Source organism: Bidens hawaiensis, unplaced genomic scaffold (genome assembly GCF_021521415.1).
Source record: "Bidens hawaiensis isolate Kalapana, Puna unplaced genomic scaffold, B.hawaiensis_p1.1 tig00026587_1, whole genome shotgun sequence".
In the NCBI taxonomy this organism is placed as follows: Eukaryota; Viridiplantae; Streptophyta; class Magnoliopsida; order Asterales; family Asteraceae; genus Bidens; species Bidens hawaiensis.
Genome location: NW_027494266.1, coordinates 273601 through 296053, shown reverse-complemented (window position 1 = coordinate 296053; position 22453 = coordinate 273601). Strand labels below are relative to the sequence as shown.

General features: G+C 33.6%; 4 protein-coding genes and 1 pseudogene across 6 annotated transcripts; 3 read left to right on the top strand and 2 right to left on the bottom strand.

Annotated features, from left to right (window-relative positions):
* Nucleotides 1-1208: 1208 nt before the first annotated feature.
* Nucleotides 1209-2078, bottom strand: LOC143573567 (uncharacterized). Its single transcript, XM_077058410.1, has one exon. It carries the CDS (start codon nt 1913-1915, stop codon nt 1289-1291), a length of 627 nt encoding a protein of 208 aa, XP_076914525.1. The 5' UTR covers nt 1916-2078; the 3' UTR covers nt 1209-1288.
* A 6340-nt stretch (nt 2079-8418) lies between these two features.
* LOC143573566 (uncharacterized) lies at nt 8419-10846 on the bottom strand. Its single transcript, XM_077058409.1, has 3 exons — nt 10160-10846; nt 9274-9487; nt 8419-9199 (listed from the first exon to the last, which is right to left on the bottom strand). The coding sequence occupies exons 1-3, from the start codon at nt 10394-10396 to the stop codon at nt 8724-8726; spliced, it is 927 nt and encodes a 308-aa protein (XP_076914524.1). The 5' UTR covers nt 10397-10846; the 3' UTR covers nt 8419-8723.
* Nucleotides 10847-13764: 2918 nt separating this feature from the next.
* Nucleotides 13765-16915, top strand: LOC143573580 (serine/arginine-rich SC35-like splicing factor SCL30). 2 transcript variants are annotated; one of them, XM_077058419.1, is made up of 7 exons: nt 13765-13859; nt 14086-14285; nt 14916-14993; nt 15545-15709; nt 15807-15917; nt 16397-16516; nt 16611-16915. In XM_077058419.1, the coding sequence occupies exons 2-7, from the start codon at nt 14113-14115 to the stop codon at nt 16720-16722; spliced, it is 759 nt and encodes a 252-aa protein (XP_076914534.1). In that variant the 5' UTR covers nt 13765-13859; nt 14086-14112; the 3' UTR covers nt 16723-16915. The 2 variants fall into 2 exon arrangements, with proteins under 2 accessions (XP_076914534.1, XP_076914535.1); XM_077058420.1 differs by lacking the exon at nt 13765-13859 and adding an exon at nt 15375-15434 and having other exon boundaries at nt 14173-14285; nt 15535-15709.
* Nucleotides 16916-17618: 703 nt separating this feature from the next.
* Nucleotides 17619-19022, top strand: LOC143573564 (16 kDa phloem protein 1-like). The gene is made up of 5 exons (XM_077058407.1): nt 17619-17781; nt 17963-18028; nt 18118-18256; nt 18348-18483; nt 18602-19022. The coding sequence occupies exons 1-5, from the start codon at nt 17715-17717 to the stop codon at nt 18659-18661; spliced, it is 468 nt and encodes a 155-aa protein (XP_076914522.1). The 5' UTR covers nt 17619-17714; the 3' UTR covers nt 18662-19022.
* An 850-nt stretch (nt 19023-19872) lies between these two features.
* Nucleotides 19873-21342, top strand: LOC143573563 (16 kDa phloem protein 1-like; annotated as a pseudogene). The gene is made up of 5 exons (XR_013142451.1): nt 19873-20245; nt 20375-20440; nt 20523-20662; nt 20931-21066; nt 21179-21342. The product of XR_013142451.1 is annotated as a 16 kDa phloem protein 1-like (transcript).
* Nucleotides 21343-22453: the final 1111 nt, after the last annotated feature.

The following is a 22453-nucleotide window of genomic DNA, read 5'->3' as shown; positions in this document are numbered from 1 at the left end:
TGTGCTTGGTAATCACAAAAATCTTTCTTATTTTAGCATTTTGAAATGGTTAAAAATCAATTTTTCAAAAGCCTCAAATTCTGGATTTTCAAAATGTTTTTTAAAAAAGTCAATAAGCATTATTCAAACTCAATCCCAACACGCTCTTAATGTTGTAACAAGTTTGAATTAAACTTCTATGTTAAGTTTTCGTAAAATGACTAAAATACCACTTTTAAGGGATTGTTTGTGTAGTTAACTCGGAATGAAAAGAAAACTAACCCCTCTTCATTTTCATAGTTTTGATTTTCAATAGAAAATGCATTTTGCATAGAGCCGAGAAGAGTGGTGTCGATTTTGTGTAGTTATGTTGACGGAGATCGATCTAACACCACCAAACACATCTTCACATCCATCAATCTCTGTAACTCTAATGGACAATGGTCACATATCGATTTCCCTGTCACTGGGTTTATCGCAATAATAATGTCAAGGGTTCTATGGAACTGAAACGAAGCCGAACAGGGTTTTGATTGTAACTAAAGCAAAAGGAAGAAATTATAGTGGTGATCAAAACAGGTTGTGGTAACACTAACTGGTAACCATAAAAGTGTAACCTAATTCCAAGCCATATGAACTCTAAATTTTACGTACTATTTATAATTTGTATCACCTCAACTTTTTCTTACCTATAAAAATCACTAAACTTACTCAAAATTTTCCAAACCACTTAAATTTTAATATTATCCTATTGTTGTGAAAACTACATCATCAATTTTTTTTTATTTGAGTGGGAAGAGTAAAGTCGTTACATACCGATCACATATTCACATGTTCCCTGAAAATCTCATATTTTTGACATCTTGTGAACAAAATTTTGATTAGAGGCTTGCATGATTGAATACACGTCAGAGAGAGCTGTTGTCCTGCCTCAATGCCTTGGGAGTTGGTATTCTACCGACGTTTTTCCAAATATTTAAATATTTATTAAAAAGTTATTAAATAATTAAAACTTTAATTATCAACGTCTTTTCAAATATTAACACCCCTTTAGTTATTCTTAATTTATACTATTAAATGGAGTAGCTATTAATGTATTTACTTAAATGACCTGTAAAACAAGCCAAAAAAAATTAAAGTTATTTACAGACTATATACGTTCTGTTTTCTCACAAAAAAAAAAAAAAACAAAAAAAATTCAAATCAAAATTTTTTAAAAAAAATCCCCCCGAGATACAACAAAATATTACCATTTATATAAAAAAAATAAAAGAACAAAAGAAAAGGGCAATACAGTAATTTCCTATCGCTAATGAGCCATAGCAGCAGCCGGAGCAAAATTAATACTTCTTTGATTAGGCAAAGCAAGCATAGCCGTATGATCCATAAAATCATTCAGCGCCACAACATATTCCAAAATTACCCTCAAATCATCCGCGCACTTGAACCCAACCGACCCGGTTTGCCTAACCGCATAAACATAAAACGTAATGCACCCTTTTCTAAACTTGAACCGGGCCATTTCACACCCGGTCAAGTTTTTAATAATTTTCCTGTTCACATCCCCTAAAGGAATCTCCGTGGGCCATAGGGGGTCCACGGAGGATTTTAAATTTTCGGATTCGAATACGAATACAATAATCTTGGAGTTTTTGGTGCCGAGGCCGAGGGTGAGGGTGTGCCATGCATGGTGGGCCAGGATGGTGAAGTTGGTGGGGATGAATGTGGTGGTTGAAGGGAATAATATTGCGGGTTGGAGGGATAAGAGACGTGGCAGTTCGTGGTGGCGGGCACGGCGGACGTTGAAGGATTTGATCAAGAGTTGACCGCCGAAACGGAGGCCTTTGACTTCTGATGAGGGTTTGAAGGTGTAATCGTTTGATGGGTGTTTGTGTTTTGGTTTCTTTTTTTTGGATTTTGATGATTTTTCATCCATGGGGTGGTGGTGGTTGCTGGTGGTTGACGGTGGTTGTGGTGGTGGTGATGAGAGAGAAGTTGGTGGAATGGGTTTTTTTGTTTTGTGGAATTTGAATAATGATTTGTGATTATGATTATGAATGAATGGCTTTTTTATTTCTGGCTTATTTTTGAAGGAAAAAAGTACGCTTTTTAATTTTTGAACAAATGGACATAACTATTTTATTCATTTATGCTAGTACATATATTTCTGCTGCTTTTTAAATTAATTTTATTTTTAATGGTTTGTTGAATTTTTGAATGTATTTTGGTGTAAGTATTAAATGAAGGGAAACATGTCTGTCATAACTTCCAATCATTGATACAGTGATAGTTTGATACTTGGTATATATACGTTTAGGAGGATTGAGTTATAATAAAAAGATTAGTTTTTTTAGGAAGGATAAAAAATAATCTTGTTCATTCATTTTAAAATTGAATGGTTGAGATTAGATTAGAGAGTTCATCAAGTGTAAAACAAGGGTAAGGGCATAATAGGGATAACACATTTGTTGACTTTCTCTCTTTACATGCAAGACACATGTCAAATTTCCCATCATTTTAAAACGTCCATAACTTTTTTATACGACATTTTTTTTTCAAAACAGTTTCACCATAAAAACGAGTGTTTTTTTATCTTTTATATGAGTACCATATTGCTTTATAAAAATAAAAAAAATCATGGGCTTTTACAAAGTGTGTTTTACCATAATTGTGTTTTACAAAATTATGTTATACAATTGTGTTTTATTTTTTCATAGTGTTTTTTTGCATTGTGTTTTTTACATTATGTTATTTAATTGTGTTTTCATTGTGTTTTTTTTTTCATAGTGTTTTTTCCATTGTGTTTTTTTTCATTGTGTCTTTTTCATTGTGTTTTTCATAGTATTTTATTTTTCGGCGAAATTTTTGAAGACTTTTCCTGCAAGATGGTGGCGGTGGGCGGCGGTGGTTGTAGGAGATAAATGAAAATTTAAGTGGGTTTTAATTAAGTTTGTTTTAATTAAGCGGGTTTTTGAAATTAAATTAAGTGGGTTTTCAATATTAAGGTATTAGACAAAAATACCCTCCTTCCTAGCCTTCTTAGGAAAATTAAACTTCTTATTTGATCCTTTCTCTATACGTTTATATTGAAAGTGTATATAGGATCTTTAACAATTCAAAACGTTTATAATCAAATTTCAGGTAAGCGGACAACAAGTTTTGCTATAACTTCTTTTTGGATAGCAGAACATATACAACTAAAAACAAAGTTTTGGTCTTAGGGCCGAATAAATCATTATGCACAAGCCGTTGAACCTGTTCTGAAATTCAAAAGTCTTTGGGACTAGGAAATCGAATGTATCAAAAGCCAAATAGATAAACAAATGTTGATTCTCTAAACAAACTTTCTCGTGCTTAGCAATTTTGTCTGATCTTTCCTTCAACGTCGCTGGACTCGCAACATACTCATTGTCCATGAGTTTAGCAACTTTGCCCCATAAGCGTGTTCCCTCCATGCCCATTCAAACAAAAGCATATAAGTTGATCGAAGAGTAGATCTTCCTTCGAGCAGATCCGTCAGAAAGTTCACAGGGCCCTACTTTTTAGTAGAAATCCTCGTATATTTAAGAGCAATACCGAAATACCATTGTATTTTAACAAGGCAAAGTGTTCACAAGTTTTGTGTTGTCTTGGTCTACCTTTCAACCGGTGTCTAGGAAGTACGCTAATATTAGGTTTATAAAAATGTTTATGTATGTATAACTAGAAAGTTTTTCTTAATAATGCTATCTTTCATTTAAAAAAATAAGATGAATAATTGAACCGGTAGCTTTGATGGTTATTGATTTAGCGTGTCAACTACATTCAAAAGTATTGTCGCCTAACAAAATAAGGAAACAAACATCAGTATCTTTGATTGGTTTTGTTATGTTTTATCGATTTTGCCTGGTTAGAACCGAATGGCTTCATTTTTACTCGTTTCATGCCAAATTAACAACACCAATTGTGTATGATTTAACTTGTCGGTTTTGTTTGATTTAGTTTTCTAAAACGTAATTGTATGATAAAAGTAGGTAATGTTGTTGATAAGTTGATGTTATCACATTTAATATACAATGAGAAACCTTTGGTTTCTAATATATAATACTTTTGTCACACATAAAAAGCGAAAATGAATATTCAAGGCATAGACAATTGTATATCAAAAGTAACTTGAGTTATACAATTATCATATTGAAAAAAATGCATATACTTATTGTTTTAATTGTGATATGTAATACAATTACGTTTTTTTTATAATCTCCGCTATATACAATTATATGATATACGCTACATACGAGTGCTTATCTAGTTATCTTCATGATTGCCCCATTGGATACATGCATGCTTCTATACTAAACAAAACCTTATCTTATTGATTTGGTGTTGGCTTTTCGTTAATAATTGCATCTACGTGTTTATACTGATGAAGCAACTTGAGTTATATATGACAATCATCATAATTACATAAACAATGACATCTTAATTTGTTTTTGCTATATATTTATACGAAATTACGAAAGGTATACATTGTGCAGCCCACCTGGTTACAAAGTTATTTCCGGTTGCATATCTAATTATCAAGTTAATCTTTTAAATGAAAATAAGACAATACTTAGGGTGTGTTTGGGATTCCTTATTTTTCTCTCCTTATAACTTATATAGGATAAATAAGTCATTTCTATGTTTATATAGTGTTTGGGAATCATTAAGGCTTTTTTACTTTCTTCTTATTCATAGGCTAAAAAATGGGTTTTGAATAAGTTGGCATATGGTAACTTATCTCCTTATATGTTTAAAATACCCATTCCATCCTTTCATTCCACCCAAACACTTTTTAAAAACAACTTATTCACTTAATATAAAAGTGTCATTTTTGGTCATTTTCCATCAATAAGTTAAATACTTAAATAAACACTTTTTAAAAAACAACTTATTAACTTTTATTAATCCAAACACATTTTTGGAAACTCCTAATTATAAATTCATAAGTCATTTTCTACTTATCACAATAAGTCCTTTTCAACTAAAATAAGGAATCCCAAACACACCCTTAATTTTTCTTCAATCATAGCTCGAATATTGATACGGCTTGGCACTCAATACATTTCTGTCTACAACTCTACATGCATGAATGTGCACTATATCCTAACATCATCATACATCTCTATCTATATGCATGAATCTTATAAAACCAATACGTAAAATAAAATTAATTAATAAATTGTATAAAAAATATTGGCATCCAAAAAGTTAGTTGATTCTTGCTTGACCAGCTACATAAAGATAAATATGAAAGAAAATGCTCAAACGTAAAACAAGTATAATTTGAATTGTGCGTGGAGTTACGAGACCCATAGGTAGTGGATAAAAAGGTCTTTAACGAGACATATCAGCTATTAGACCCGAATTCCATTAGTTAGGGCTCAAATTTAACTATTTTCAATTCTTTTCTTTTTAGTTCAAATTGTGTAAATCACTAATTATCGTAGTTCACATGTTTATTTATGTCTTTAATTTCAATATTTATTTGAGAGTTTGTCAATTCGATTGTAAATTCGAAAATTTATATATGCTTGCCAAAATTTTGAAATTCATTTTAAAAGAGACCATGATGTATTGTTTTCGTCATTCAACTATATACCATATCAAATTTTTTGAGAACTCTTTAATTCTATGACGTTTTTGTGTGCCAGTGCTGTGTCAGATATCAGTAGATACCTTTTTACATATTTACACTTAAAAGTGGTGAAATACTAAGCTAAACATTCATAACTACGTGTGCGTCATGTTTGTGTGCATAACGAAGTATATTTGCGTGCATAACGAAGTAGATTTTCATTGCATACATATACGTGTGTTGGTATGTATCATTATTATTTCGACACACATGCACCTTGTTTAATTTGAAGCATTAAACCATTATTATAAACCTATCAAATTTTTTTGTTGGTAATTTTCCATATTTTTTATCAACAAATTAATCATTTTCTTAGAAAATTTAAAATCAACTGATAATAATAATAATAATAATGAGAAAAAAGGTAATAAAATAGGGTCACAAAAGCAATAAATTGAATAAGCGCATAACATGCACATCTTTTGCCTTTTGGGAATGGGTATACAAGAAACAATCATTGATGTCACCCAGACTATATCTTTACCAAATTTATATTGATTTGGAATGACTCACAAAAAGTATTTGTTAACCTTTATGTCAACTATACCTATTCAGCTGTTATTATCGTTATATATGCACTTTACTGTAACTAAACTTAGAAAACGGATATCATCCGTCTTTACTTATTATTAAACAAAAAAAATCTAACCTTACTTTACTAAACAAAAGACTAATCGAACTGTCTAACAACCGATTTCCTTGAAGTTACACTAAGGATAGTTGGAGCTCTGGTGTGAGTTCTATCAAGTAAAAAGTGGATTATTAGAGGCATGTGTGATGACCCGAAAACATTAAGTCATGATTCCGAACAACTCTACCTAATCCCGCAAACAGCCATGTAAAGTTACGGGTACTCTTCAACCATCATAGACATCATTTTGTTCAAATCAACCCAAACTACTAATTAGGTTTGTTCAAATCGTTTAAAATTTCTGATTCGAATATTTTCTCTAATTCCAATTCAAACGCATTTCAAATATGCTCTCCATTCCAAAGTCTCAATTCATAACCCGGAAACTGATTCAATCATGAACATCCTTCCAGTTTATAAAAACCATTAAGAGTTTTTAAAGAAACATTAGTTATGATATTAAGGTTGGCACACCAAAAATTATGGAAAACATAGAATAAAGTTGCTTTCTTTATGCTGGTAACATTGAGCTTATAATCATTTCACAAGGAGAAAAAGAAACCTCCCATGTTCCTAACTAGACCCACCTCTTGATGACATGCAGGCCCCACAAATAACATCTTTTTTCTTTTTCTTTTTTTTTTGTCACAACTGAAAGGGAGCCTTACCCTATTTTCAATGTTATTGAAAAAATTGCTTGGGAAATACTGTTTCATAGATTTTGATTTGATCTTTAATCTATATTGGCATTAAACTGTTGGTAATATATCTTAGTTTTGGTTGTTGTGGCCCATCTGTTTACGCTATAGACTTAAAAGCCTATGTTTGTTATAAAACACATTCAATACTAACTAAAAGCTAACTAAATAATAAGTGGTTGAAGTTACAATAAAAAGAGTGTTTACATCCAAATTAACTACATAAATGACGATATGAGTGAGGATGACAATATAAAATATGACAAATATTCCGCTCTTGCCTAGTTAATTTCAAAACATACACATTACTAACTTTATAAACACGTGAGTTTATAACATTATATGTAATTTTTTAAAAAGCTCCAGGCATATTGTTACTCTTTTTTATTTACATATTTTGTTATGTTATTATAATATGCGTATTCAATTTGTTAAATTATTTAAACGAGCCAATAAAGAGAGCCAATGAACCCGCTATATACTTGAGCCAGTGGCTCGGCTTATTTACAAGCCGACTCCGCTTGGCTTGTTTACATATGAGCTATTTTCGAGTGAGACGCTGGCTTTTTTCCTCCGAATCTTCGATGTGGGCAGTTGCTAGTTGCTACATTCTTAAGATATTAAGATATGACATGAGACAAACATGTACATTCGGCCCAATCCATTCTTTCAAAGCCAGAACTTATAGCCCAGTTAAACATTCAAGTAAACAGCTGGACTCTTGAAATTTTGAAAAGCACTTGCATTTTAAGAATTAAGATGTTACCCAAGCTACTTGTCTCACTCCTTTTAACTCTGAATCGAAATTTGGTTTATTCGAATTGAGTTATTCATATGTAAAACTTAAATTTGAATTCGGCTTGAATTCGCTAAAATTCGAATAAGTGTACTTGAATTCGAAATTATTCGGACAAATGGTATTAGGAAAATATGTTGTTTCATAATTATTTTAAAAAAAATGTTTCTGAGCTATCATCTAATTCATACACAATACTTCAATTGGAACCTCAATTTACACATTCAGAGTTATTTTTCTTTTAGCGACTAGGTTAAATGGTTAAATAACTTGAATCGATCGTATTGTTATTTGTTAAACGTTAGAACGAGTAATGTAAAAAAACTAACTCCATTTTTTTCCTAAAAATATTTGAAAGGCCATTTGAATTTGAAGCACAATACATAGTATGTAAAAAAAATACATATAAATATTATTCAGCTAATTTGAATCTATTCGCATTTGAATAAAAATTTCAGATCGAAATAAAGATTCGAATTGAATAACTCGAAATTCGATTCAAATCCAATTTGAATAATGAACATCCTACTTTAAACCGCTACTACCATTCAAGAATGCAGATTCAGAAACCAAAAGAACAGAAAAAAAAAATAATACATATTCTCCATTATTATGGCATAAACCTTATCTTCTAAATTAAAGAATATAACAACCTCTTATAACAACTCAACAAACTCCAAACTAAAAAACAAACCAAAACTCTATCAGATCCACATAACAAAACACTGAGGATCAGATCATCTCATCTCATTTCATCTCATCATCAAAAGATGAAACAAGGTAAACTCAACAAAACCTATAAAACATATTAAAAAAAACCAAGTATACAACCCCGTCACGACTTCGATGACCCCAAAAAAAAGCATCAATCTCGCGAGGTTTAAACTTCAAAATTATTAATCACCTTATTTTAACCGTGCAACATTCTTTACATCTCACCCTGTTCTTATTTCTTAAAGCTTAATTTCCCATCCTCCACCTATCCACCATTGCTCGACCCGCGGGTTTCTTCAAATGACCCCTATCTGTTTCCATCTCGAACTGGATCAAAGATTTGACCCGTTTCAGATGCCCAGCACATAGTTTATGTTGTGAAGCAAACGAGTCGGAAACGGGTTCGGGTTCGGGTTCAGGGTACATTTGTCTTTGGTAAGAAGAGTCCCATTTTGATTGAAGATATGCAAGTGATCTCCATGGAGGAAGTGGCATGGAGTTTTGCTTAAGTGATGACTTGGCAGCTTCCACCATTACCTGAAGATACTGCTTTAGTTTTGTTAGCGGGCCCACGTAAACAACGGGAAGCGAGTTTAATATCCGGTTGTAGGACGGAACAGCTCTAGCTATCTCAAAATGACTTCTGAAATCGATGTCGATGATTAAACGGTCGGAGTTTGTAGGATCGGTGTAGTTTATGATATCAATGTATTCATGATCGCCTGCATTTTTATTATGCAATATTTCTAATGTCAATAACACAAAAAAATATAAAAATAAAACATCAAAAGATTACCTCCGGGAACTTTTCCGGTCCCCTGCCACCTGGATGTGCAAACAGCAGCATCATAACCGGAAAGTCTGAGAAGTTTGACCAGAGAGAACCTAATGCAACTACTATTACATGAACATTTCATATATTCAAGATCCATGGAATTGATCGATAAGATGAGAGAGTTAACCACTGATAGCATGTCAATCCCGTGCTGATCTTGCAAACCTTTGTAGTACTGCATGAAAGCAAAATAATAATCAAAATTCAAGTATCTAATTCATCAACTACAAAGACATATTCTTTCTTGATTTGTAACAAAAAGTCAAAAAATATACATTATGGCTCCTAAAGTAACATAGGCATAAACTTTTGAAATTTGGACAAACTCAACAAACCTACTTCAAAATCAGGCAAAAGTATTAATGAAAAGTCCTAATTGAACATCACAAGATTGTCATTTTCCACCTAGTGTACCTAAACATATCAAAATCCAATGAATTTTGACAACTCAACATCTTTATAAAGATCATTAGGCAAAAAATGGAAAGTTGGATTTTAATAATCCAAATTATTACACATTGGGAGATAATAATCCATACTATCAATTTGACCGCTGACAGCCCTAACTTTCACTTTGATTATTATGCGCAATCCCAGTATCATAATCGTTAATGATTTACATTTACTTTTTACTCAATTTCGCTCACGGTGATGATTAAGAACCAAACTGGGAAACATATTATCGACCAATGGGTCATCGTTTGGATTATTAAAATCCAATTTACCGCAAAAAATGAAAATTTATGATAAACAGCAAATATATGAACAAAACTTGCAAACACTTATGAGGCATGAAGCAATAACTAATAATGGAAAATATTTAAATTATACAGAGCAAGAGGAGTACCGAAATCTTGTCGGCGAGGTAAGCAAGTTCACAGAAACCCGAATCGCTATCGCTACTGCACCGCGAATCAGCCCCACAGCTACTACCATTCTCCAAGAAATCGCTAACCATAGCAGCCAAATCATGTTCACTTTCATGGCTAAACGCTCCACCCAACACCCTCCCACCACCACCGGACCCACTTCCCGCCACCATCAACCACGGGTCCCCTGTTTCAGGGTACACCCTACAATCCATTCACTCCAATTAAAATCAATCACCCAATAAACCACCTTCAATATAACACCCAATTACAAATTCCAATTTTAAGAAACAAAAACCCTAAATTGACGACAACCCATTTCAATTGAGCGAAAAGGGTATCCGAATCTGTTAATTGATTCGCAAACCGATCAATTTTTAATTTTTTCAAAGATTATTGTCTCTGTTTGTTTGTTCGCATGTGGGTTATTTAAGGATTGTGATTACATCAAAAAGAAGGGATTAATGATATGTTTTACAAAATATTTGAAACAGAGATCCAAAGAGGAATAAGATTGAGAGAAATTGTGTGAATTGAGATACAATCAACCCGCAGAGGATGAGGATGAAGACGAAAGAAACGGGGGAAATTGATATGTAGAGGATTTGGGTGGAATGTGAAATGACTAAAAAGGGCATGGAATTGGTAAGTGGAGGATATGGGTGAATGACTCACAAAATGAAGTATATTCGCTTGTGGGGTACTTTCGTATTTTTTTAAAATATTTGTATGTTTGTTATCCACTCAAGTAACTTTGCAAGAAACATAAAGTCGAAGATCATGATCATTTTTTTATAACATATTGTTGAATCCGAAATTTTCATCATTGAGGTTTTGAACTCGAGTAGTTAGATCCGGTTTAGATCCGTCTCCCATACAACAATATAGAATTTATCTTTTTGTCGTGTTATAATGCAAGCTGAAACCACAACTGATTACAGAGTTCACATATTTAAATCCCCACATCCACTTTGGCGCACAAGTTAGTCATATATTTAAATCCCCACATCCATTTTGACGCACAAGTTAGACATGTTCATCTTGTAAATTATATTTAAGAGAGATCTTAATCTGATTTACGAGTGGCATTTTGTTTATATAAGGTTGGTGAGCTTAATCTTAATCGGAGTCAATTTGGGGTCACCAAAGTTTGATTAACAAGGTAATTTCCGTTCTCAGAAATTAAGTTTTTAAAAATAAAGTATTCTTGTATGACTTAATAAAATATTATTTAATCAATATATTTGGAGGTTCTAAAGAAGGGTAAAGGATAACATTAATTGTCACCTAAGCTAAGATAGTGACACGACTTTTAAAGGGGTCACGCCATATGATAAATAAGTTACCCCACACATTTGTATTCTGGCCATCCTTTCTTCTATGATAGTAACGTTCTTCATTTGATCACTAATCGACGTTTGTTTTTAGGGTATTAATTATGGTGGTTATGTATTTTAGTTTAATTCAATTTGTTTTATATAAACAACATTACGTGTACGCTATATTGTTTATATTGAACCCAACACAGGTAAGGGTGTAACAATAAGCTTGGTACATTATATAAGGTTCGTTATGTTTACATAGATAATACACTTCTTCTTTAAGCTCACGAGTTTTATTTAAGCTTGTCATATGAATTTGGCTAGATTTTTTTTATATCACATGAGCTCCAATTTATGAAGATAAACTTGTCTAAATAAATTCGTTTAAGCTCGGCTCAAATCGAATTTTGGTAGAGATATAATATACTTATATAAAATTATAAGTTTTACTTGATTTTTTGTATAGTTATAAGATAACATCAACTATAATATTTTTTTCTATACTATATATAATAAAGGAAGCACGTGCTTTGTCTTTAACTAAAAATATAACCTTTCAATTCTTATGATCATTGGTGTGGACAGTTCGGTTTATTCGGTTAATAGCTCCAACAAAATTAACCAATCGGTTTCGGTTAATCGTTTCAATTTATTCGGTTAACTTTTCGGGTTTTAATTTTAGTTAATAACCAAATCAAATTTGGGCCAAACTTTGTACTTAGAAATACTTAAAATGGATACATAAATGCATGAAATAAACATGTAAATACATGAATCACTTATTGTTCTTCTGAATTATATGTATCTACAAGACTTAATGTTATTTAAACAAGTAAAAGTTATGTCTTGGTCCGAGTGGTTCATTAGGTATCTCAGTTCTTCTACTTCATTTTTATCACACTCGAATTTTCGATATTCCTTTTTATGGCCAAATGAAATCAAAGTTTCATATCCGGTTTTGATGCACCATGAAAAGCAAGCATTTTATTTTCTTTAATGTGAGTATAATATTACTGTAATTTTTTTTGTTTAGTTAAAAAAAATTAACACATTATCGTTTATTACGTGATTACTAGAGTCCATGTTCCATGTCGCATCGCGCAACCATCCTTTGGTATGAACATGGTCGCAAACAAACCAAGCAGCTCGCGAGCTACTTGAGACCGACTTGTCAAAAAGCTCGATCGAGCCGAGCTTAAACGAACAAGATCTTAAAAATAAGCTCTAGCTTCCCTTATCGAGCTCGAGCCAGCTCGCGAGCCTCAACGAGCCTATTACTTATATAATATATACATATCACATTATTTTATATAATGTTATAAAAACAACTAAATAATATATATTAAAAATATAATTACTATATATAAAGTTAATTAATAAATAGAAAACAAGTCGAGCCTAAACCAAACCCGAATTTGAAAAATTACTCATGAGCCAAGCTTGAGTTTTGAAAATATATATCAAAACAAACTGAGCTTGAGCTTTGTATAAGTTAAACAAGTGAAGCCCATACCCAACTCGCTTACCCCCTTAACTAACAAAAATGCAAAAGTAATAACTCTAAACATAATGAGTGTGTTTGGGGAATCTACCTTAGTGGTATGAGGTATGTTGTCCCATGTGAATCTTTTTGAACTATTGTTGTACCGTAAAAATTCAGATTGATCCATGTGATTATATAGCGATAGTTAATAGAGAAAATTTCTGATACTGTGAGTATATTTTGTGGGTCTACTTATTCGAGTCGAAAAAAGACTTTTTGTCAAAGTGACGTGTTTAAGATATGAATTTTTAAAATGAGATTTTAAAAAATTATTTGGATTAACTTATGTTGTGAAAAAAAACCAAAACGACCAAAAAGAGCATAATGAGTTTTAAAGATTTAAGAAATGTAATAGGTAATTACTTTATAAGAAGTTCTAAAACGTCACATGCCACAAACTTATCAAAAACAACATATTAACACTATATGAAAACTTAAAACAAAAAAGTCCTTTTGACTTTATCGAAATACCTATCAACTTTTTAGAAAAGTTGATTAGTTATAAGTAGCTATGAGCAAATGATACCGGTACTGAACTGAATCAAACAATACGATTTAGTATCGGTATTTTACTAATTTCATTGAATCTTACATTCGGTATCAGACTATCAGTACCATACCAAACCGCTATCGATACCCAATTTTTTATTTCTTAAATTTCGGTATTGATTGAATACGGTACTTTTCCTTATAGCTGAATAAGCAAGTCCCAGACACCCCGACCGAACACAAACAGGACAAGAAGCTAACAACAAAGCCGGCCCTTTTCTAGGGCACCGAATTTCATTTCAAATTCAAGCTTCTCGATCTGCTCTTCTCCTCCTTAATTCCATCAATCCGGTAACACATCTCATCTTATTGTTTCTTATATCCAACATTTAATCTTCACGCCCTTCCGATTATTATTATTATTATTTTTGTTCTAATTACAAACAACATTCATATTCTTGTCTTAATTTCGTTACCCATTAGAAATTGCAGACCATGCTGAATTGCTTATGTGATGCTTATGTAACGATTATTATAATTGGAATTGAACTTTATGTTAGGGTTTGAAATTTGAATAATGCGGAGATACAGTCCAGCGTATCACAGTCCTCCACGCAGAGGTCGACCTCGAAGCCCACCGCCTCCTCCTCCTCCGAGACGAGGCTATGGCGGTGGTGGTGACCGAGGCAGGTTGTCGAAAGACCAGAATCAAGGCAGCCTTTTGGTTCGCAATATTCCCTTAAATTGCAGGTTAAATAACATAAAAATCCTCAATTTACCTGTGTTTAATTTTAATTTATTTGATAACATGTTTGGTCGTTAAGCTTTTATTGGGCAAGCGAATGGTTCATGAACAGCTGAATGAACGAAATTTCTTGTTCATGTTCGTTCATTAAGGAAATGAACTTGTTTGTGAACGGTTTACAAACATAAACAATGTTTTATTTGATTTGACTAACCAAGAATGGTTAGTGTCAATGGTTTGGTTCGGCTATCAAGTTTGTGCTGGTGTTTTCTTGCATTCATATTCATATGGTAGTTTTACTGTAAATTATCACAAAATACTCCTATATAATTTGGTTTTATAATTAATAATTTTGCTTAAATCTATATCATAAGATTAGAAAAGTCATTAAAAAGTATTAAAAAATTTTAATAAACTGTACGTATATGAACACGTTATCGAATGCTTATGAATACATTTGAACGAACATGGCCTCTGTTCGTGTTTGTTCATTTAGTTAATCGAACGAAGTTTCTTGTTCGTGTTTGTTCATCGATTAAACGAACGAACGTAACAAACTTCCGCTGAACGTTTGGTTTGTTTACAGCCCTATTAATATGATTTATCAATTTGTGTTTTTTTTATTGGACTTTTAGGCCCGAAGAGCTTCGCGTCCCGTTTGAACGGTATGGAGTGGCGAGGGATGTTTATCTTCCAAAGAACTATTACACAGGGTGAGTGTGCATACTGCTAATAAGTAATAATAAGTTAGCTCTTATTGTTTTAGTAACTTCATAACTTAAAAGGGACAATTGACTGTTGTTAATAATCATAGATCATAATCATAATATTTGTGTTACAAATGTAACCGGATCTAGGGAGTTATGTTTTGACCTGGTTTGTCATCAGGGGGTATGGTTGGTTTGAACTTTGAAGTTAAAACAAGCCCAAGCCCCACATTGCCTAACATTATTTCAACCAAGATTGTAATTCAAGAATGTTCGATTATGAAGAGAAATTATATAAATCGATCGGTTGAGAAGAAGTTGAAGCAAGTTTTGTATTTGGACACCATTGATTTCAAGTTCAAATCTTTACAAGATTTTTGAATGTAGAGGAAAAGGTCAGCCATTTGGATCTTAGCTGCTTCCATGTACTTATGTATAATAAGAAAGGTATAATAAGAAAAATGTGAGTCAACTCGTGTCGGATATTGGTTGGCTTGTTATCAGGAATCCTATGTGTACTTGGTTCTTTTGTTAAAGATACTTTTAGTTGTACGCAGGAAGCCACGTGGATTTGCATTTGTGCAGTTTGTGGACCCGTATGATGCTGTAGAAGCCCAACATCATATGAACAGGCGTATGTTTGCTGGTCGGGAGATTTCTGTTGTTCTTGCTTCAGACACAAGAAAGAGGCCCGAGGAGATGCGTAGAAGAGCTAGGGTTAGGTAATTATTAATTAACACACGCTGGTCGCTTTTTATTCATTAAATGTTTCATATGTCATGGTTTTCTGATTATTTTGTTTATTTAAAAAATAACTAGGGGACCCTCCAGTCATGAAGGCAGGCGATCTTATCACGGGCGATCTCGGTCGCGGTCCCGTTCTCGTTCTCCCCGCCATCCTTCAGGCCCCAGAAACCGTCATCGGTCAAGGTAATTTTTGGTTTTTAAGAGGATTTGCATAAATTAGAATTAGTTACACGAATTGTCCATGAGGTGTGGTCATATTGCAAATCTAGTTTCCAAGATACAGAAATTATCGGTTTAGACCGATTGTTTGTCAACACGTAACACTAATGATCTATGAAATGGAAGATGGTTAACCTTTTTTGTTAATTGCATTTGAAATGACCAAAATACCCTGAACTTTAAAAAATAAAAATTAATAAATCTATCAAGCCGGGCACATTTTTTTTGTGTAAAAGGTAGGGGTATTTTGGTCATTTTAAAAATTTAGCAGCACAGGTTAACTTATATCCAATTTGGGGACCATGGTGTTACGTTTTGACAAATGGTTGGTTTAAACCTGTAACTTTTGAAACATGAGGACTAAAACGGACATACCACATGGACTATCTGTGTAATTAATTCTTTATTTTGTTTAAGAGGGTGAACCTATTGTATTTGAACAGGTCTTATTCTCCTGCTCCCAAAAGAAGACGGGATTATTCTCCATCCCCTGCAAGAAGGGCACCCCGATCACCCAGTGATTCCCCGGGTTATGATGGAGCTGCTGATCATAATGATGATAGGTATTGTTAGAGCAAATACTCTGTTAAATATTTATGTTATTATTATTTTTTAAATAACGGTTTTTTGAATGAGGCGAATGAGATTATATTGTAGGAGGTTTCCAGACGGAGGGAGCACGCGGTACAGGCCATCTCCTGGTGGAGCATCGAGGTCGCCATCTGGTTCTAGGTCCCGTTCTGCTGATATGTCACCACCGCGCGATTAGATCATACAAGTTTCTGTTGAGTTGGTTATTATGTGCATGCATTATAATTACTTAAAACTTAAGCCTGGTGATGTCGCTACCTGGCATGTATGTTCCTAGAATTCTCATGTGAAGACTTTCTGTTGTGTTGCGTGTTTTATGGATTATGGAACTCTATGAATGCTTAAGGTGTATTTTCTTTGTATCCCTTTTTAAATGTGATTTTTGTTTGATAACAAATCAAGTTTTATGGCAAAACACAAATCTTTTATTTAAAGCTTGTAAAAGATAAAAAAGGATGGTTGCAGTTTTGTTGACCATACCCGGAACCAGTTATGGTCCAACACCCAATTTATGCACCCCTTCCATGTCTCTCCAATAGGCGGACGCGGACAACACCTACGTCTAGCTTAGCATAAAAAACATTAAGCAACTGCTTCAGAGAGTGACACGTAATAAAAAAATTAACCTCTATATTATGTAATATAGATATAGATGTTTCGTGATAACTTATGAGTGAAAAGATGTTACGGGAGTTACCCATTGCGAATGAGATGATTTTACGTCTACATTTATAGGATTTAATTCTTGTATGAGAATGAAAGTAGATACATAACTTTGAGGTGGCATATCTTATAAACATAAATGTAATTATTTTCTAACATGACTACAGAAAATAATAATACACTAATTAGTTTCTAGTAAGCATTTTCCTAAAAACCTTAAATTTGATTTAAACATTGCATTCTATGGAGAACTTTGGAGAGGTCAGAGACGACATTGAAGTATTCCTGAAGTCTTATTCAAAACAGTTATACCACTCTTTAAATAAATTAAAATTTAAAAAACAATTACAAGTGGACTGAATTGACACGAGTTCAACTTTTGGGGTCTTAACTTAATTTTGAACATTATAAATACATTCACTTCCATAATTTCCAGTTCATTCAAAGGTGTGATTTGGCAAGAGAAAGATATATATAGAGATAGAGGAATTTGAAGTTAAGAGAGAGATGACGATCGGAATATTGGAGGTGAATCTGGTGGATGCTCACGGTCTCAGCAAATCCGATTTCCTCAGTACGTATTTATTCAGTATATCCGTCTAAATAGCTCATGGCTTGAAACTCACTTGATAAAAACTCAAAATCAGCCGAGCTGTCTCAGTTAGTTTCAGCTCGGTTTATAATTCGAACCGAGCTGAGTAGGCTCAGTTTGATGATCAAATGAAATCCAAATAACTTTATTCATTTTTGTGTAGACAAAATAGATCCATATGTATTGATCCAATACAGGAGTCAAGAACACAAAAGCAGTATTGCCAAAGGTATGGTTTAAATCCTTTCAAGTATAAACATGTTCACCTCAACGAAATGGCAAAATCATAATATAAATCTTAAATATATAATAATGCAGGCCAGGGAAGTAACCCAAAATGGAACGAAAAATTCAAATTCCGGGTAGAATATCCAGGAGCCGACAAGCAACCTAAGCTTGTTCTCAAGATTATGGACCATGACACATTCTCGTCTGATGACTACATCGGACAAACAACGTAAGTATTTGGCCTAGGAAATATTAAGCAACCAATGTACCATAGATGTCAAATTGATATTGTTTTAATTCCGATAAAATAATGAATTCAGGATGTACTTGAAACAAGTATTGGAAAGAGGAGTTGAGAATGGAAGTGCGGAACTACATCCACAAAAATATCGCGTTGTGGGTAGTAATCAAAACTACCGTGGAGATATGCAAGTCGGGGTCACCTTCACTCCAAGGGTACTTAATCACTTTATCTCACAGTCTCTACTTAAAATTGGTTGCGTATATGTGTATTTATATAAGTATAACGGTCTTGTGACTTATATATTTTCACTGATCGCTTTGATGGATACAGGTTGAAACCCAAAGTTATGGACAAGAGTTTGGTGGATGGAAAGAGAACCAGTGGCATTGATTTTGTATTTTGAAGTTGTAGATTGTTCATTGTGTAAACTGTTTATATATTGCTTAATTTAATGGTGAAAATGTTCATATATGTAAATAGAGATTATATAAATTTATACATGATGTAATGTGGATGTTGTAATTGATGATATTTTTTTTATAAAAGTATTGCATTTTAAAATATTTACCGTGTGTCCAAGTGCATTGCTTCTTAAATTTTGTTCAGTATCATATCCGGGTTGAATAGTGAAGTCAATCTCAAACCATAATGGTGTGTCATGTTGGAAGAATAATCAAGTTTCTGTCTTAAGTTAATATTATTGTATTATTTATCTTACCCTAAGTATTGGCAGCTAAGGTTAGTTATTAGTTGGTTATTGGCGGTTAAGGGTAGTTATTAGTTAGTTATTGACGGTTAAGGGTATTATCTATCTTACCCTAAGTTTTATCCTACGTGTAAGACCTATGAACCAAGTGTCGAAAAGTTCGAGGCTAGAAAAGGTAGATACATCCGTTGCCGACAATGTGGATAAATAGGTAATGTCGTAGATTATGTGTATGAATCGTGTAATTATTTTCAGATTGAAGTATTTTGATGGACACTTGAAACCGTCATTGGAAAAGTCAAGAACGAGTATGTATGTTTTTGCTATGAAACTATACTCAATATAGAAAAAATATTTTTGTTTTATAGGTTGTCAATCATCACAATTTTTTTAGACAACATGATGCTTAATGAAAGGGCGTCTAGTTTGAAGGTTAAATTAAACATAAGAAACTAGCCTCACTAAATAATTAATTTATGAAGTTGATTTGATAATCTAAGGACCAAATATAGTGGTTCATTGATATATTACGATTCTCTAAAACATGACAAATTTAATTACCCGAATTGAATTAAAAAATAAATAACTAATACCCGAGTACCTACAAGTACGCATTGAGTTTTACCATCTAGCTACCATAAAATGTACATTTTGTTAATCAGGGCGTTAGGAGTGTATGTAGATTGATGGATGGACATAAATAATTTTGTTTATTAAAGAAAGTCAAAGTAAAAAAGAAATGTTTTCTATGTAAATGTTTTCTGACACGTGAGGAAATTAATGAGTATTTTACTATTTTTGTGATTTTATAATACTTATAGTTATAGGTGTTTGTGTCCAGAAACAAGACATTACATTATTAGATGTTAGTTATGGAAGCATAGCACTTAAATAACTTGAATTGAATTAGAAGGAAAAGTATTGTTAACTTTGAAGATGTCAAAGACGCCATGGAATTATCGAAGATTCCAAGTCTTATTCAAAATAGTGACACCCAACCACCCTTTTAAAGTTTTAAACAACTAAGAAACAATTACAAGTGGACTGGATGACATGACTTGATCAACTTTTGGGGGCCTAACTTCTAAACATTATAAATACATTCACTTCCCATAATTTTCAGTTCATTCAAAGGGTGATTTGGCAAGAGAAAGAGACACATAGAGATAGAAATAGAGAAAGGAATTTGAAGTTAAGAGAGATGACGATCGGAATATTGGAGGTCAGTCTGGTTGATGCTCATGGTCTAAGCAAATCCGATTTCCTCAGTACGTTTTTTTTTCTATTTATGTACATTGCATCTCAGAAATCTACTCAGTTGAAACCGAGCCAAGCCAAATTGGCTCGAAGCGTGATCAAATGAATTGATCCAAATAACTTTATCCATTTTGGTGCAGACAAAATAGATCCATATGTGTTGATCCAATACAGGAGTCAAGAACACAAAACCAGTGTTGCTAAAGGTATGATTTAAATGTTGTCAAATATTAAGATGTACATATCAATAAGTAAGATTATAACTATAACCTTAAATACATAATGCAGGGCAAGGAAGTAACCCAAAATGGAAAGAAAAATTCAAATTCCGGGTAGAATATCCAGGAGCCGACAAAAAAGCCTAAGCTTGTTCTCAAGATTATGGACAACGAAACCTTCTCATCTGATGACTACATCGGACAAACAACGTAAGCATGTGTTTTAGGATATATTGAGTTAAAAAAACAAACAAGCGTACCCAGTAAAATTCACTTATAAAGTTATAGTATAGCTATTAGCCTATTAGTAGGGTGGGACGAGGGCAGACTTTTCTTTTGTCACAAGGGATGGAGAGGTTGCTCCCGTTAAGAATGCAACTTCAAATTTTTATTTTATTTTTGTTACATGCACATCTTAGTACAGCTGTATAGTAAACTAGTTAATATCGTTTTCATTCGGATTAATTGATGAATTCAGGATATATTTGAAAGAAGTATTGGAAAAAGGAGTCGAGAATGGAAGCGCTGAACTACATCCTCAAAAATATCGTGTTGTGGGTAATAGTCAAAACTACTGCGGAGATATGCAAGTCGGGGTCACCTTCACGCCAAGGGTGCTTACTTCGTCTGCTTAAAACTGATTGTGTATTGATTGTAACTATATGCATATATGATCTTTATTGTCCCTCTTAACTTACATATCTTGTACTGTTTTGATGGATGCAGGTTGAAACCCAAAGTTATGAACAAGAATTTGGTGGATGGAAAGAGAGCCAGTTGTACAATTAGACCCTGCCTTGATTTTGTATTTTTGAAATTGTAGATGTTGATTATTAAATTGTTAATTATATCTGGTTCCTTAATTTAGTGGTAAAAAATGTTCCTACGTTGTAATAGAGATTTTATGCAAAAAGATGTATAGATAATGTAGTTGTAGGTGATGCAAAGTTTTTTTTATACAAGTATGGTATTTTTAAATTGTAGGGGTATGGTACTAAACCCGGTTTTACGACCCTAAATTTATTATGTTTTGCTTATTTTATTATATGGACTAATACAATGTTATTGGGCTGAGGGGGTTTTGTGGAGGTAACCCTAACTGGGCTAGGCCCATTAGGGTACCATGATGGTGGCCATGAGACTCTCTATATAAGGAGGTCTCCACCTCCTTATCAAGGGGTCATGCTCAATAAGAGCTACCACCACTTTTTTGTGTCTATAAACAAGAGATCTTTAGATTTCTTAGCAGTCACCTCCACACCCCCCAAAAAGCCATCGCAGGTCACCAGCAGCTGATGAAGAAGATCAAGACGTGGTTCGTTCATCTCGAAAATCCGTGGAAACATCGTCATGGATCAGGTCAGATTCATTTCGTGCTTCGAAATTGGCGCCATCCGTGGGACGGCAACGAACTACCCTTCGATCTTCATCTTGGCTGTCAGATCTCTCCCAGGAAAAACCCAGATCTGGAAGTTTACAGAAAAAGGCTTCAAGGCTTGTTCTATTAAAGCTCAAAAAGATCCATAGATCTAAAAAGAGGCTTCCAGATCTGTGCAAAAAGAAACGGCCTGATTCGAATGATCAGGTCTCCGAATCTGTGATGGTTTTAAATCTGCTCCGAGCTTCAGATCTATCTAGGTCTGATTTACAGATCTAGGTCTAGATTACAGACCTGGATTTTAGGTCTAAAGTTGCAGATCTAACTCTAAAATTGCAGATCCAGAAATTACCAGACTTCCGCCGCCATGTACGCGCGCCCGCGGATTCTCACTCCGCAGCCGTGCACGTGCCGCCGCGGAAACCACCATCTGGGTTTTGCGCAAGAGACCTCCGCCATGCACGCGCACTCACGAGTCACCACTCCATCGCCGTGTATGCGCGCGTCAGGCCTCGCGCCAAACTTAAAGGTTGGGAATCCTCATAATATCCCGTATGGCTACGCGCCAAACTTAAAGGTTGGGAATCCTCATAATATCCCGTATGGCTACGCGCCAAACTTAA

What these genes read in the sequence shown, in the direction of transcription:
- LOC143573564 (XM_077058407.1), top strand. Translation starts at nt 17,715, where the DNA reads ATGACGATCGGAATATTGGAGGTGAATCTGGTGGATGCTCACGGTCTC. An exon ending in CAGCAAATCCGATTTCCTCA is followed by an intron (nt 17,782 to 17,962) that starts GTACGTATTTAT and finishes ATTTTTGTGTAG; the next exon opens with ACAAAATAGATCCATATGTA. An exon ending in GACTACATCGGACAAACAAC is followed by an intron (nt 18,257 to 18,347) that starts GTAAGTATTTGG and finishes TAATGAATTCAG; the next exon opens with GATGTACTTGAAACAAGTAT.
- LOC143573567 (XM_077058410.1), bottom strand. Translation starts at nt 1,915, where the DNA reads ATGGATGAAAAATCATCAAAATCCAAAAAAAAGAAACCAAAACACAAA.
- LOC143573566 (XM_077058409.1), bottom strand. Translation starts at nt 10,396, where the DNA reads ATGGATTGTAGGGTGTACCCTGAAACAGGGGACCCGTGGTTGATGGTG. An exon ending in ACCTCGCCGACAAGATTTCG is followed by an intron (nt 9,488 to 10,159) that starts GTACTCCTCTTG and finishes GCTTTCATGCAG; the next exon opens with TACTACAAAGGTTTGCAAGA. An exon ending in GACCGGAAAAGTTCCCGGAG is followed by an intron (nt 9,200 to 9,273) that starts GTAATCTTTTGA and finishes ATAAAAATGCAG; the next exon opens with GCGATCATGAATACATTGAT.
- LOC143573580 (XM_077058419.1), top strand. Translation starts at nt 14,113, where the DNA reads ATGCGGAGATACAGTCCAGCGTATCACAGTCCTCCACGCAGAGGTCGA. An exon ending in AATATTCCCTTAAATTGCAG is followed by an intron (nt 14,286 to 14,915) that starts GTTAAATAACAT and finishes TTGGACTTTTAG; the next exon opens with GCCCGAAGAGCTTCGCGTCC. An exon ending in CGTAGAAGAGCTAGGGTTAG is followed by an intron (nt 15,710 to 15,806) that starts GTAATTATTAAT and finishes AAAAATAACTAG; the next exon opens with GGGACCCTCCAGTCATGAAG.